The sequence below is a fragment of the Elgaria multicarinata genome, chromosome 11, assembly GCF_023053635.1.
Source record: "Elgaria multicarinata webbii isolate HBS135686 ecotype San Diego chromosome 11, rElgMul1.1.pri, whole genome shotgun sequence".
NCBI classification, from domain to species: Eukaryota; Metazoa; Chordata; class Lepidosauria; order Squamata; family Anguidae; genus Elgaria; species Elgaria multicarinata.
In genome coordinates, this window is record NC_086181.1 from 43,572,463 (window position 1) to 43,587,001 (window position 14,539).

Here is a 14,539-nt window from a genome sequence, read left to right on the forward strand (position 1 = left end):
GGATTTGTCCTGGTTTTTGTTCTTTCCATCGTGTCAGGGGGGATTTTCTATAATTTTCAATAATGTCCTGGAATGACACACCTTCCTCTTTAAGTCTGCCATTAGCATGGCAGGAAGGAATGGCATGCTTTCTTGAGGCACATCATTCCCCCACCCCAAGCTCTAATTGAGGTCTTAAAGGGGAAAGTGGGTCATTCGTGGACATTATAGAAAAGGCCCCAATTGGAGTGGATGGTGGTGGTGCAGAATGAAATCCTTTCCCCTCCTCCACTCCAATCGGGTTCTTTAAGGTGGCGGGGGAATAACGAACTTTCTGCAGGACTCAGAAAGCTGCTTCCCCCCACACACACACACTAGGTGTCCTCTTTTTTGGTTTCCCAAATATGGTCACCCTATACTGAACGAATAAACCACAAACTCTAGGATCAGAAACCCAAAACAAGAGGAGTAGAGCATCCAAGCCAGGTCAGAAAAAAAAGGAGAAACGAGTTTTCAGGATGCGAATATTTTATGTCACAAAGCCCCACACGTTTCGGCCTGTGTTTTATTCAAAGACCATCCCCGGGGGGGTGTCAGAAGATAACGTCTGCAGAATTTCCTCTAGCAAGATCATCACAGGAGACAATGATCTAGCTTGAGGAAATTCTGCAGACATTTTCTTCTGCCGTCCCCCTGAGGAAAGGCTTCGAACAAAACACAGGCCGAAACGCGTCGGGCTTTGTGGCATAAAATATTAGCATCCTGAGAACTCGTTTCTCCTTTTTCCTGACTGCTTTAGGATCAGGCCTGCTGGTGGCACTACTCCACCTTCTACGAGCTGATTAGTCCCTGATGGTCCTGGCTAGCGATAAATATGTCCAGGGCAAGCTCCGGGCCTTGTTTGAGCAGTAGGGGCCTCTACCATGCTTCATAAGATGATAACAGCTTTTGTGGACCAACATTTTTGACAGTGGCTGTCAAACTACTTCTGGGAAGCCCGCTTGAAGGAAATGGCACCCCCCTGAATTGTTCCCTGTCCCAGAAACTGGTATTCAGGGGGCTCCATTTAACTTCCTGCATGGTTGGCTGCTTTTTTATTCCTGGCTGGTAGGGTGACCATATTTTGGAAACCAAAAAGGAGGACAACATGGTTGCCATGTTAAAATTATTTTAAAAAAATAATTTTAAAACCTCAAACTTTAAAAAAAAAATCCTAAAACTCAATGGATGAACAGATCTGTTTCAAATTTGGTATGGCTAAAGTTCTACCTAAAAGCTATCATGGTGCCAACTTTCATCTCTTTATCTTTAAAAATAACGATTTTAAAAATAATAATTTCAAACCTCAATTTTTAAAAAAATCCCTAAAAAATCAACAGATGAACAGATCTGTTTCAAATTTGGTATGACAAAAGCCCTTCCTAAGAGCTACCATCGTGCCAAGTTTCATGTCTTTATCTTAAAAAATGACGGAGTTATAAGCATTTTTGTTAATTCCCATTAGAGCTGCTCTTTGGAGAAAATCTGGATTTCCCCTCCCCCTCCCGGATTTGTCATCAAAACCCCGAACAAATCCGGGCAAATCCGGTCATATGGTCACCCTACTGGCTGGTATCCTTAGCTTGTTTCTTTTCTCATAATCTTGGCATCCCTTCTTGTACCATCAATAGCTGTTGCTTCCTGACGCAGGTTGCAGTTTTAAGCTTGCCATGGGATCCTCAACCAGTGGGCACATCGGAAAGTTTGGGAGAGCGTTATGAGCGCTCTCGCAAAATGGCTGCCAAGGGGGGGAGTTGCCCATTCATAAAATGGCTGCCGTGGTTGGCATGGGTGGTGCGAAAACACCCATTTCCCAGAAGGCAAACTGGTGAAGAGAAAAGAGAACGAATTCGCCCAAGAACGAAAATATAAGGCAGAGGTAGGTTCTGAGCTCAAAAACACTCCTTGGAAGCCAGATAAAGATGGCACTGGAAGAATCCCTCACTTTGCAGCAAGCCAGCATCTCAGATAAGAATAATAATAATTAATAAAGTCTCAAGAAAAAAAATTAAAATCAGGAGGGAGAGGGCCCGGGTGGGTGAGAATATTGGTGTCCATGCCCACCACGTTGGCGACCCCAGTGTAAGTGAGACTTACTTCTGAGAAAACATGCCTAGGTTTGCACTGAAACTCATCACGTGGAGCACGGCTGACCTCTTGACCACAGCCCAGCCCAGCCCATGTTATGCAACGTGGCACGGCCATTTGACAAGCTACGCCCACTGAAATTCCCTCTTCTCCGCCACTCTGAAAAGTACTGGAGCCATTTCCTTCTTTCAAAGGATCCTAGAATCGTAGAGCGGGAAGGGGCCTCCAAGGCCATCGAGTCCAACCCCCTGCTCAGTGCAGGAATCCACCTCAAAGCAAAACCACCAAACACTCGAGGGAAAGAGGGTGGGGAATGTAGGGCTGGCTATGGGGAGAGGGAGGGGCCTTCTGGAGAACTCAGGAGGACCTCAGGTTTTACATCCTCGCTCGATAGATTTTCCCAGCCTTTTTTTTTCCAAAAAAATTTCACTTATGCTTTACGGCCATGGCATCCTATTATGCAATGGATTCCATGGGTTACTATGCACTGCATTAGGAAAAGAGGGTCCTAGAATCATAGAGTTGGAAGGGGCCTCTAAGGCCATCGAGTCCAACCCCTTACTCAGTGCAAGAATCCACCTTAAAGTATCCCTGACAAATGGCTGTCCAGCTGCCTCTAGTGTGGGACAGCCCACCACCTCCCTAGGTAATTGGTTCCACTGTTGTACTGCTCTAACAGTCAGGAAGTTTTTCCTGATGTCAAGCCAGAATCTGGTTTCCTGTAATTTGAGCCCGTTATTCCGTGTCCTGCACTCTGGGAGGATCGAGAAGAGATCCTGGCCCTCCTCTGTGTGACAACCTTTCAAGTCCTTGAAGAGTGCTATCATGTCTCCCCTCAATCTTCTCTTCTCCAGGCTAAACATGACCAGTTCCTTCAGTCTCTCCTCACTGGGCTTTGTTTCCAGGCCCATGATCATCCTTGTTGCCCTCCTCTGAACCCCCTCCATCCAAGGTCACTTACATCTGTAGCCATCAGCTCTTCGGAATCATCAATGGAGGCCACCGTCACCTCTCCTTGGGAGACGTAGTGGTAGTCATAGGGGTTGTTGGTAATCAGAAGCAGGTCTGTTTGGAGGTTGGTTGGGGAAGGAACAGAAGGGCAGGCCAAAGGTTACTGGTGGTGTCCCCAGGGAATGGTTCTCCAGAAGCAGCCAGCCAAAACAAGGGTGTGAGTAGCTGGTAGCCTGCTCTACCAGCTACCCCCCAGGTGAATATTTCTGCCGTTGAGGTTGGAGAAAACAAGATTTGACAACAACTTCTAATTTCAAATTAAAAGCTGCCATGGTCCAGGATTATCGATGGACCCAGAGCAGCGTGACTCTATCCCTGGTATGGTGAGAAAGACCTCCAAGTTTCGCGTTCGCTGTTGCAGTTGCAAAGTTTCAGTTGTCTTAAAACAGCCTTCCTCAACCTGGGGCGCTCCAGATGTGTTGGACTACAACTCCCAGAATGCCCCAGCTGGGGCATTCTGGGAGATGCAGTCCAACACATCTGGAGCGCCCCAGGTTGAGGAAGGTTGTCTTAAAAGATTTTAGGATTTTTAATAATGTATTGGTTTTGTGTTTTTAATCGGTTTTATGTATTTTATATTTTTGTGTTCCGTGTGGTTCCCCGCCTCGATCCAGAGGGAGAGGCGGATAAGAAATAATAATAATAATAATAATAATAATAATAATAATAATAATAATAATAATAATAATAATTTTAATACTGGAACTGCTAATAAGGAATCCAAATGGACAATATCCCCTGCAGAGGGACTGTACCAGTCCAGCGTTCTGTTCACACAGTGGCCAACTAGTTTCCCATGGAAAACCCCAAGCAGGACAGGAATGCAACAGCACCTCCCACCCATGTTCCACAGAAACTGGGGTATAGACCTCTGACCCTGGAGGTAGCATATAGCCATCAGGACTAGTAGCCGTTGATAGCCTTCTTCTCCAGGAAACTTGACCACTCTATCTAGAATGATCCAGGCATAGGATCTCACCCAACCCCACCATCTTTCAGTGGAGAAAAAAAACAAGGAAGTGAACAAAAAAATACACACACACACCCCAAAAAAAGGCATAAAATATATAGGTAGAGATGTTTGTTCTCTAACTGCGGTATCTTCTCCCAAGAAACAAAACCTCACCCAGAAGTTCTGGCTTCTTGTTGGACAGTATCTGGTAGAAGATATGGTAGTTTCTCTCAGATTTGAGCTGGAAAATTACCCGGGACTTCTCCAGGAGATCTAAGAGAGAGAGAGAGAGAGAGAGAGAGGAGAGGAGTGAGAAAAATGGATGGATGGGTAGATATTGTGTAAAAGCCAGGCATCATCATTATTATTAGTAGTAGTAATAGTAGTAGTAGTATCCCGCCTTTTGCCCAATGCTGGGCCTCAAGGCGGCCTTACAAAGTTTAAAATATACATGGGGTGGTGGTGGACACAAAACCATAAACATTTAAAATACACAACAAAATTCTAAGACATTAACATAGATGGAGGGCCAGATTATTCTCCAAAGGCCTGCTGGAACAAAAAAGTTTTAGCCTGCTTCCGAAAGCCCATCAAGGAGGGAGCCAGCCTAGCTTCCCCTGGAAGAGAGTTCCAGAGCACCGGAGCAGCCACCGAGAAGGCCCTCCCCCATGTTCCCACCAAGCGTGCCTGTGAAGAAGGTAGGACTGAAAGAAGGGCCTCTCCAGAAGATCTCAAAGCACGGGCAGGCTCATAAGGGAGAATACGGTCTTTCAAATAACCTGGACCCGAGCCATATAGGGCTTTATAGGTCATAACCAGCACTTTGAATTGTGCCCGGAAACAGACTGGAAGCCAGTGGAGCTGTTTTAACAGGGGAGTTGTGTGCTCCCTGCTATATAAAGATAGCAGTTAAGAACTGCACAATTACACAAAATATCAACCAATACATGCGTGGGATTGATAACACAGGAGTATGTATGGTTAAATAAGGAATTCGGGGAGAGAGGGTAACGCTGACTTCTCCACCTGGTTCCCTCCAGATGGGTTGGATTGCAAGTCCCATTCTGGGAATGATGGGAGTTGCAGTCTGACACGTCTGGAGGGAACTGGGTTGGGGAAGGGTGGGCTAAAGGGACAGAGAGAAAGACGTGTAGGTAAGTACAGACAGGTGGAAACACAGGTGGACAATTCAGGTGGATACACAGATAGGACTGACAGCCAAACTTCGGTTAGCAGCCTTACTTACACGTCTCTATGTCGGCAGACGCCAACTTTCCTGTTGCCCCGAAATGTATTCGGATGAATTTCCCCTAGACGGAAACGGACGAGGGTGAATATATGAGAGCGGATTGGCCTTGGTCCGACGAGACCTGGGTTCGAGTCCTCCACTCAGTCGTGAAAGTTCATTGGATGGCCTTGAGTAAGGCGCTAGTTACTTTTCAGCCTCACGGAGCCTACCTCGCAGGGTTGAGGACGAGGGGGTTGTAAATGGGCTCCTTGGAGGCAGAAAATGTAGGGCAGAAATATCACAACGATTTTTTAATTACCATCCATGAAAGGCAAACAGTAATAAGCCTTGGCAACAGCCAGAGGTTTCCCCACCCGACATAATCCCAGAGGAAATGCCGGTGTGTCTCAGGTCCCTTTACTGCAAGGGTGTTGAACGTCTTTTACCCTGAGGGCCGCATTCAGTTAGAGAAGTTCTCGGGGGCCGTGTTCCAGTGGTGGGTGGGGCTAAAGGCAAAAGAGGGTGCGGCCAAAATACCAGCATATTTTATTTTAAAGCTCTTACTGCCAGCAACGAAGCCTCAAGAGAGAATTTTCAGCCTTTTAGAGTGGCCAGATAGAACTGCACAAAAGCCAAGAACCCACCAAATGAATCATGTTCAGGGCAAACAGGGTGGAACCAGGTGAGTTCCAGAGGACCAGACTGAGAACCCAGGTGGGCTGTGGTTTGCCCCCCTGGTGCTGAGATGCCGCATCCCTGCTTTCATGGGAAGACTCACAAATCGGGACGAGTTGTCGTTCCTCAAGGTCTTCGCGTTGCCAAAGGCCTCCAGGGCAGGGTTGGCCTGGATGATTTGATCTTCCAGCGTCCCCTGAAGGTGAAACAAACGGTTAGAACGAAGAAGGGAAGGGGGGCACTTGGCTGTTTAACTTAGCACCCTCAAATCCCTTTCGTATCCCATCATCCTCTCTGTGGCACTGCTGTGGGGGAAGTTCACAGCGGCGAGAGACTTGTCGCGAGGGGAAATTTCAACAAAAGGGCCACTGCCCTTTAGTGGGTAGAAAGTGTTGGACTGTTCATGGAGACTAGGGATGTGTACGCCCTCCCCGAACCGCTTCGGATACCGATCTGGACCTTCCGGATTGGGCCCAAACTGGTTCGGGTCAATCCGGACCTCCCCCAATTTGCTCCAGAACCAGATCTGGAGTGAGATCCGGAGGTCCAGATCAATATTTGGCTCCTATTTTGCCCCCATCCCCACTTACCTGCCTCTGTGGCGGATGGCAGAGCCAGGTAAGTGGGGAAGGGGGGACAAAATGGGGACCGAATAAGCCCCCTCCCTTCCTTACTTCCTGTCCGCCACCGCACAGACCACGGCAGCAGCAGATGGCGGAGCCAGATAAGCCCCCCCCCCCACTTACCTGGTTCCGTCGTCCACCACCACCACGGTCCGTGTGGTGGCTTCGACTGCCGGCCGCCTACACCTATTACCCGTGGACAGCATTTGAAGCCGTCGCACGAACCGTGGCGGCGGGGGCCGATGGAGCCAGGTAAGCCTCCCTCCCCCTCCCCCTTACCTGGCTCTGACACTGTCGCCACACGGACAGCAGCAGCGGATGGGGGAGCCAGGTGAGCTCCCCTTCCCACTTACCTGGCTTCGAAGCTTCGGCACAGTCCAAATCGCTTTGGACCATTCCGAACCGCTTCAGGTTGATCCTAACCTCCCCCAATCCGCTCCGGAACTGGGCTTAGGAGGTTCGGATCGGCCCGCTTCAGATTCAGGGATCTGTAACGGAGCGGAACACACCCCTAATGGAGACACATTCAGTTTATCAATGGACCAGCCCCTCCATGGCAGCCATTTTGTGAGAGTGCCCATGACACTCTATCAAACTTCGAAATCTGCCCACCAACTCGAAAGGGTTGGGGACCTAAGAGTCTAAACCAGTGGAGGCTGGTGGCTCTGATGTCAGCGGGGCAGTGACTCATGTCCGGGTTTTAGTCAGAACCAGGTAGAACTCTAAGGTGCCACCACCTGTCTAAGCACAGAGGAAGAAAAGACTCTATAAACCAGCCCTCCAAATAAGTTGGAATACAACTCCCATTATCCCCAGACATCATCTGGAGAGCACATGGTTCAGCAAGGCTGCTATAAACGATCAATAACGGTAAGGACCTTGGAAGAGTTGGCGGCGTCTTTCTTGCGGTCGCCGATGGCCGCAATGCTGGCAAAGTACTGGATCACTCGCTTGGTGTTCACTGTCTTTCCTGCACCGGATTCTCCGCTGGAAGGGGGACGAAACGCAACAGGGAGACATCAGATGGGTGGGAAGACTGTGCAGGCGTATGTTTATCACTGCTAACCCGCTGTAGGGGTAAAACTTTTGAAATGTAATTTTTACTCTTAGGAGACTTTCTGCATGAGGGTTTTATTGTGCAGTTGTGATTGCTCACTCGGGGCCTTTATACAACGTCAGCATCCTCCAGGGTCTCTCCCGTGCTTTGTAACCATTATCACAAGTTTTCTTTTTAGATCGAGGAAAGCCTGGTACATCCTAAAAGGCGCTGTGAAATGCTCTGTGTATTTGCGCAATTCTGCTGTGCCACAGCGCTACCTAGTGGCTGCATAATGAAACATATAGAATGCCAAAGAAAGAAAAACCCCAGAAAAAGCACGCGTAAAGGAGCCAAGTTTAATCCCGCAAAAAATCTAGAAGCAAAAGCCCCAGTGAAGATGTGGGATAAAAGCCTCACGCAGAAATGCCTTAGAACTCCAAAAATTGTACATAGAAAATGTATATTTGGTACTCACGTGATGAGGACAGACTGGTTTTCTCGGTCTGGAAGGAAACAGGAAACACATGAATAGCCACACTGGGTCAGACTTAAAATCCACCTAACCCTGCATTCTGTCTCCGGCAGTGACTGGCTAGCCAGATGCCGCCCGGGAACTCATAGGCAGGCTAAGAAGCTGAAAACCAAACTTTGTTTATTCCAAAGATCTGGTTGTCAGAGATAAGAGTCCTCCTCAACATGGATGTTCCATTCCTAGATGCTGTAGATAAGAAGCAGGAGGGTTTGGATCTCTTGCAGCCCGAGGGACGAATTCCATTTCAGAGAAGCTCTTGGGGGCCACATTCCAGTAGTGGGCGGGGCCAGAGGAAAAGGGGGTGGGGCCAAAATGCCAAATATACTAGCCTCTTTCAGCTTAAAGCTCTTACTGCCAGTAAGCAAGCCTTAGGAGGGTCATTTCAGCCTTTCAGAATGGGAAACAATTCCATGCAGAAATTGGGAAATCACCAAAATGCCCGAGGGAAAGTGGGTGGGGAATGTGGGGGTGGCTATGGGGTGGGGGAGAGGCCTTCTGGAGAACTCAGGAGGACCTGAGGTTTTACATCCTCGCTCTATAGATTTCCCCAGCCTTTTTTAAAAATGTCCTTATGCTTTACGGCCATGGCATCCTATTATGCAATGGATTCCATGGGTTACTATGCACTGCATTAGGAAAAGAGGACCCTAGAATAGTAGAGTTGGAAGGGGCCTCTAAGGCCATCGAGTCCAACTCCCTACTCCATGCAGGAATCCACCTTAAAGCATCCCTGACAGATGGCTGTCCAGCTGCCTCTTGAATGTCTCCAATGTGGGAGAGCCCACGACCTCCTTAGGTCATTGGTTCCACTGTCGTACTGCTCTAAAAGTCAGGAAGTTTTTCCTGATGTCCAGCCGGAATCTGGCTTCCTGTAACTTGAGCCCCTTTTTCCGTGTCCTGCACTCTGGGAGGATCGAGAAGAGATCCTGGCCCTCCTCTGTGTGACAACCTTTCAAGTCCTTGAAGTGTGCTGTCATGTCTCCCCCTCAATCTTCTCTTCTCAAGCCCGGTTCATTCGGTCTCTCCTCATAGGGCTTTGTTTCCAGACCCTTGATCATCAGACAATTGCTTAAAATAAAAGTGGGATGCTGAACATAGTTGACTGGTTGTTGTTTTTACCAATTTCCCCCGAGAGACCTTAAAACAGTATAGCACTCTCAACAAATGGAACCTCCACACGCTAAAAAAAAAAGTGTCCTAGAAGTCCTGTGGGGTACAAAAGCAGGGTACTTACACACCTGTATCTCTCTTCCTACTTGTGAGCCTTTTCCCACTCTTAATACACTCTTGGAAGAGTTTCATATGTGAACGTTCATGACTCAATCACTGCATGTATGAACAGACCATTGCAAGTGCCAGGTGTACATGTACAGTGGAATGAGTAGTAGAGTGCGCTGTACTGTTTAAGGGCTCAGGATAGAGGTGCCATTTTGTTAATGCTACCCCATGTAAACACACACACACACCAACTAACCATGCAAGGAGGAAAGTTCTTGCTAGCTTGCTGTGACTCGTGTTTTATTATGTAGAGTAGGGTGACCATATGAAAAGCAGGACAGGGCTCCTGTATCTTTAACAGTTGCATAGAAAAGGGAATTTCAGCCGGTGTCATTTGTATATATGGAGAACCTGGTGAAATCCCCTCTTCATCACAACAGTTAAAGTGCAGGAGCTATACTAGAGTGACTAGATTTAAAAGAGGGCAGGGCACCTGCAGCTTTAACTGTTGTGATGAAGAACAAATTTATTTATTTATTTATTTCATTTCTATACCGCCCAATAGCCGAAGCGCTCTGGGCAGTTCACAAAAATTAAAACCATGAAGAGCATAATAAAACAACCAACAATTTCACCAGGTTCCCCATATATACAAACGACACCTGCTGAAATTCCCTTTTCAATACAACTGTTAAAGATACAGGAGCCCTGTCCTTCTTTTCATATATCACGCTAATGTAGAGGATCATTTAAAAAAGTCCCCCCCCCCCATACAACTTCAAGTGTCATAGTTAGGGTGACCATATTTTGGAAACTAGAAAGGAGGACATTATTTTTAAAAAATCATTTTAAAACCTCAAACTTTTTTTAAAAATCCTAAAACTCAATAGATGGACAGATCTGTTTCAAACTTGGCATAGCTAAAGTCCTTGTTAAGAGCAATCATGGTGCCAAGTGTCATCCCTTTATCTTTAAAAATAACATTTTTTTTAAAAAAAAATTAATCCTCAAATTTTAAAAAAATCCTAAAAATCAATGGATGAACAGATCTGTTTCAAATTTGGTATGGCTAAATCTCTACCTAAAAGCTATCATGGTGCCAACTTTCATCTCTTTATCTTTAAAAATTACGATTTAAAAAATAATAATTTTAAAACCTCAATTTTTAAAAAAAATCCTAAAAAATTAATGCATGAATGGATCTGTTTCAAATTTGGTATGACTAAAGCCCTTCCTAAGAGTTACCATCATGCCAAGTTTCATGTCTTTAGCATTACAAATTACGGCGTTCTAAGCATTTTTGTTAATTCCAATTAGAGCTGCTCGTTGGAGAAAATCCGGATTCCCCCTCCCCCTCCCAGATTTGTCATCAAAAACCCGGGCAAATCCGGGCAAATCCGGTCATATGGTCACCCTAGTCATAATCCTTTCTACCACTTTAGGACTATACCACCTTATCCCCCTTTCATTCTGCTGCAAGGGTAGATCAGGCCAGATATGAGGACATGAGACAAATCCTTCACATTAGTCGTAATGATGTTCAATGGGGCCAGACACATATTCAGCTGCCGGTCGTAAAGACAATAGGAATCAGGCATAGAAAAATTAAGCGATGTACCAGGCCCTAGACACACACCAAAGCTCCCAAAATAAAGGCACAGCCTCAGAAGAGAACAAAAATGTTATGGCTTCTATGGCAGCTCTGCTAAGGAATAAGATTCAGCAGGGAATAGGGTCAGAGTGACTCAGCAGTGTTGTGGGGGAGACACGGCCGAAAGAGAAAAGACTGGCGAGGGCTCCCATACCCGTCAACATGTACTGGTACGCGTTGTCGGAGATAGAGAAGATGTGGGGAGGAGCTTCACTCCGCTTCTTCCCCCGGTAGGCCGCTACGACCTCAGAGTTGTAGACCGGCAGCCATTTGTAAGGGTTAACGGTCACGCAGAAGAGTCCGGAGTACGTCTGAGGGGGGAAAGGAGAGGAACGGAAAAGCAGCAAAAAGGGGGGGGGGAACTGGTTAGAAAAAAGTATTATGTTGACACAGCAGCACAGATTAAAAAGAGCTGTCTTCGGGATATTCAGAAAAGAGAAGTGCTTTCTCTTGGTGCAAGACGAGCAAGAAAATCCTGAAGATCTAGGGAATTTATTTATTTATTTATTACATTTAATAGGGTGACCCTATGAAAAGGAGGACAGGCCTCTTGTATCTTTAACAGTTGAATCGAAAAGGGAATTTCAGCAGGTGTCATTGGTATGCATGCAGCACCTGGTGAAATTGCCCTCTTCATCACAACAGGTAAAGCTGCAGGAGCTCTGCCCTCTTGACCAGATACAAAAAAGGGCAGGGCTCCTGCAGCTTTAACTGTTGTGATGAAGAGGCAATTTCACCAGGTGCTGCACGCATGCAAATAATACCTGCTGAAATTCCCTTTTCTAGACAACTATTAAAGATACAGGAGCCCTGTCCTCCTTTCCATAGGGTCACCCTATGGAAGGGGCTATGACCATCTGGATTTGGCCCACTGGTTCAGCAGCCCCGATGTACCAGGAAGAGAAACCCAGTAGCCTATTTTTATAAGAGATGAGTTCCGAAAGGCCACAGTCCCCCTTCCTGACGTATAAGGAAAAGTCAAAGAAGTTGGCACACGAGTTGCTTGGGAAGCCATATCGCTGTGAGTCTAGAAGACGGACCACCCTCACACTTCTCTTGCTGATCTGGAAGGGAGTCTGCAAGTGGGCTATTTCTTGGCGGGTAACGAGAAAGGGAATGACATCAATTCAATTCTCAGAGGCAGTGGGTTGCAGTGATTAGCATATCAGACTAGAACAGGGGAGATCCAGTTTCAAATCCCCCACACAGCCATGAAGTTCCCTGGGTAAGCCAATCACTGTCAGGGTAACCTACCTCACAGGGTCGTTGTGAGACTAAAATCGGGGGAGAACTTGGGCAGCTGTTCTAGAGTTCTGAGTGGTTCTGACGGGAACCCAGAGTGGATTCACTGCCCCACTGAGCCACCAGCCTCCACCAGGTGGGAGGGGAGGGGAGGGGAAGGGCAGAAAGACAGGAATGAGATGGTCCTAGCTGAGCCTGCCCCACCCTCCAGATGTGTTGTACTACAACTTCCATCATCCCCAGACAACGTGGTGACCGGGGACAATGGGGACTGTAGTCCATGTAGAGGGCGGGGCAGGTTGGGGCAGGCTATCTGAAAAGATGAGGAACACACACACATCCCGCCAACTCACGTAGATCATCCAGGCCGCGTAGCGCTCCTTCAGGTTGTAGAGGACGGCGGGTTCGTGCAGGAAGGTGAGCATGGCCATGTCCTCGATCTTGTCGAACTTGGGCGGGTTCTGCTGGTGGACGTCGGCCTCCTTCACTGTCACCGTCTGAAGGAGGGGAGGAAGAAGAGAATGTGTCAACCGGCAGAACCGCCGCCCACCACCACTCTAGATCCCAGTGACAAAATCCCCCCAAAGAAGCTCCACAAGGCCACCCAGCAATTCCCAGTTGACCACTAACCCTCCCCAGCCATCCCAGTGGCATTTCAACGTTCTCCTTCCCTTTGGGGATCCTGACTCCGGCTCTTTGGCCTCTGTCAGCCACCGTAGCCCGGTGGGCCACGGTGGGTATTTGACCACCGACTTCTCCCTCGCCTCTCCCCATCTCCCAGGCTTTACTTCAAGGATAGCCAAACTTTGGGGGCTTGTGGGCACATTGTGCGATGTGAGGAATTGCCCCGGACACCACCAGAAAATGGCTGCCAGGGGAGGCAAAGGACAAGCAACCTGCCCCAAAGGCTGAACTCATCGTTTTAAGAAACTTATTTCAAAGCCGACCCAGCTGCTGCTAAGAAAATGTGTTCATTGGAAAAAGTAGGGAGTAGGCCCCCTTGCCAGACACTAAGAAAAGTGGCTGGGGGCACACTGGGGCCCGCGGGCACCATGTTGTCTACCCCTGCCTTAACTGTGGACTGCCCTCCTCTTTGATCCTTGCTGGTTTTTTCGATTCGTTCATGCCATGCGCCCCTCCCGAGGCCGCCCCTCAATCCACACACCTGCCCTCACAAACACTGACAACGTTCTCATCCCATTTGACCAGTGGAGGCTGGTGGTTCCGCTACCAGTGAATCCGCTCCGGGTTTTAGGCAGAACCGGTCAGAACCCTAAAGGCGCTCTCCAAGGTGTTCCTTTGCTGTCAGTGGGGCACTGAATCCGCTCTGGGTTTTAGGCAGAACCAGGCAGAACTCTAAAAGAGCTCTCCAAGGTGTTCCTCTGCTGTCAGTGGGGCACTGAATCCGCTCTGGGTTTTAGGCAGAACCGGTCAGAACCCTAAAGGAGCTCTCCAAGGTGTTCTTTTGCTGTCAGTGGGGCACTGAATCCGCTCCGGGTTTTAGGCAGAACCAGGCAGAGCTCTTTTAGAGTTCTGCTTGGTTCTGCCTAAAACCCGGAGCGGATTCAGTGCCCCACTGACAGCAGAGCCGCCAGCCTCCCTGGCATCTCACAGTGCCCTCTTTTGGCCTTCACACCCTTGGGTTCTCGTTGCCACCCTCCACATGGCCACCCCCATTCCTTGCTTCACCCCCTCTTTGACCTTCCCCCCGCGCTCCGGCCTACTCCGCCACCACAGACCTTGCCGCCCTGGGTTTGCACGTTGACCGTGGTGCCCTCACGGCTCAAGACCTTGCCCTTGACGTACTCCTCTTTCTCGTCCGGCACGAAACACTCGGTACGGATGTCGAAGATCCGGGTCTGGGCCTCCAGGCGCTCCTTGTCCGATTTCCGGAGGTAGGGGGCCGCGGCGCCGAACTCGGCCATCTGTGCGTCACCCATGCTGTCCGGCAGGAGACAGGCAGGGCGGTGTGAGAGAAATGAACCACGGTGGAGGAACTGCCGTGCCTCCACCCAGGCATTGCAACGGCAGAAATGCTACAGCCAACAACCACGTCAAAAGAGAGGCAGTGTGGTGTAGTGGCTAGAGTGTCGGACTGGGAGTCGGGAGATCTGGGTTCTAGTCCCCACTTGGCCATGGAAACCCACTGGGTGACTTTGGGCCAGTCACAGACTTTCAGCCTAACCCACCTCACAGGGTTGTTGTTGTGAGAATAAAGTGGGGAGGAGGAGGATTATGTATTCCGCCTTGGGTATAAATATA

General features: G+C 48.4%; 1 protein-coding gene across 1 annotated transcript in view; it reads right to left on the bottom strand.

Moving 5' to 3' along the window:
- Positions 1-14,218, bottom strand: part of MYH6 (myosin heavy chain 6) — a 51,724-nt gene extending 37,506 nt beyond the window's left edge. The window contains exons 1-9 of the mRNA XM_063137882.1: positions 14,017-14,218; positions 12,631-12,774; positions 11,190-11,346; positions 8,110-8,137; positions 7,474-7,582; positions 6,076-6,168; positions 5,316-5,379; positions 4,244-4,342; positions 3,068-3,171 (exon numbers count right to left, since the gene is read on the bottom strand). Of these exons, the coding sequence (XP_062993952.1) occupies positions 3,068-3,171; positions 4,244-4,342; positions 5,316-5,379; positions 6,076-6,168; positions 7,474-7,582; positions 8,110-8,137; positions 11,190-11,346; positions 12,631-12,774; positions 14,017-14,217 (999 nt within the window). The 5' untranslated portion in view covers position 14,218. The remainder of the gene's footprint in view (positions 1-3,067; positions 3,172-4,243; positions 4,343-5,315; positions 5,380-6,075; positions 6,169-7,473; positions 7,583-8,109; positions 8,138-11,189; positions 11,347-12,630; positions 12,775-14,016) is intronic.
- Between the last annotated feature and the right edge of the window lie 321 nt (positions 14,219-14,539).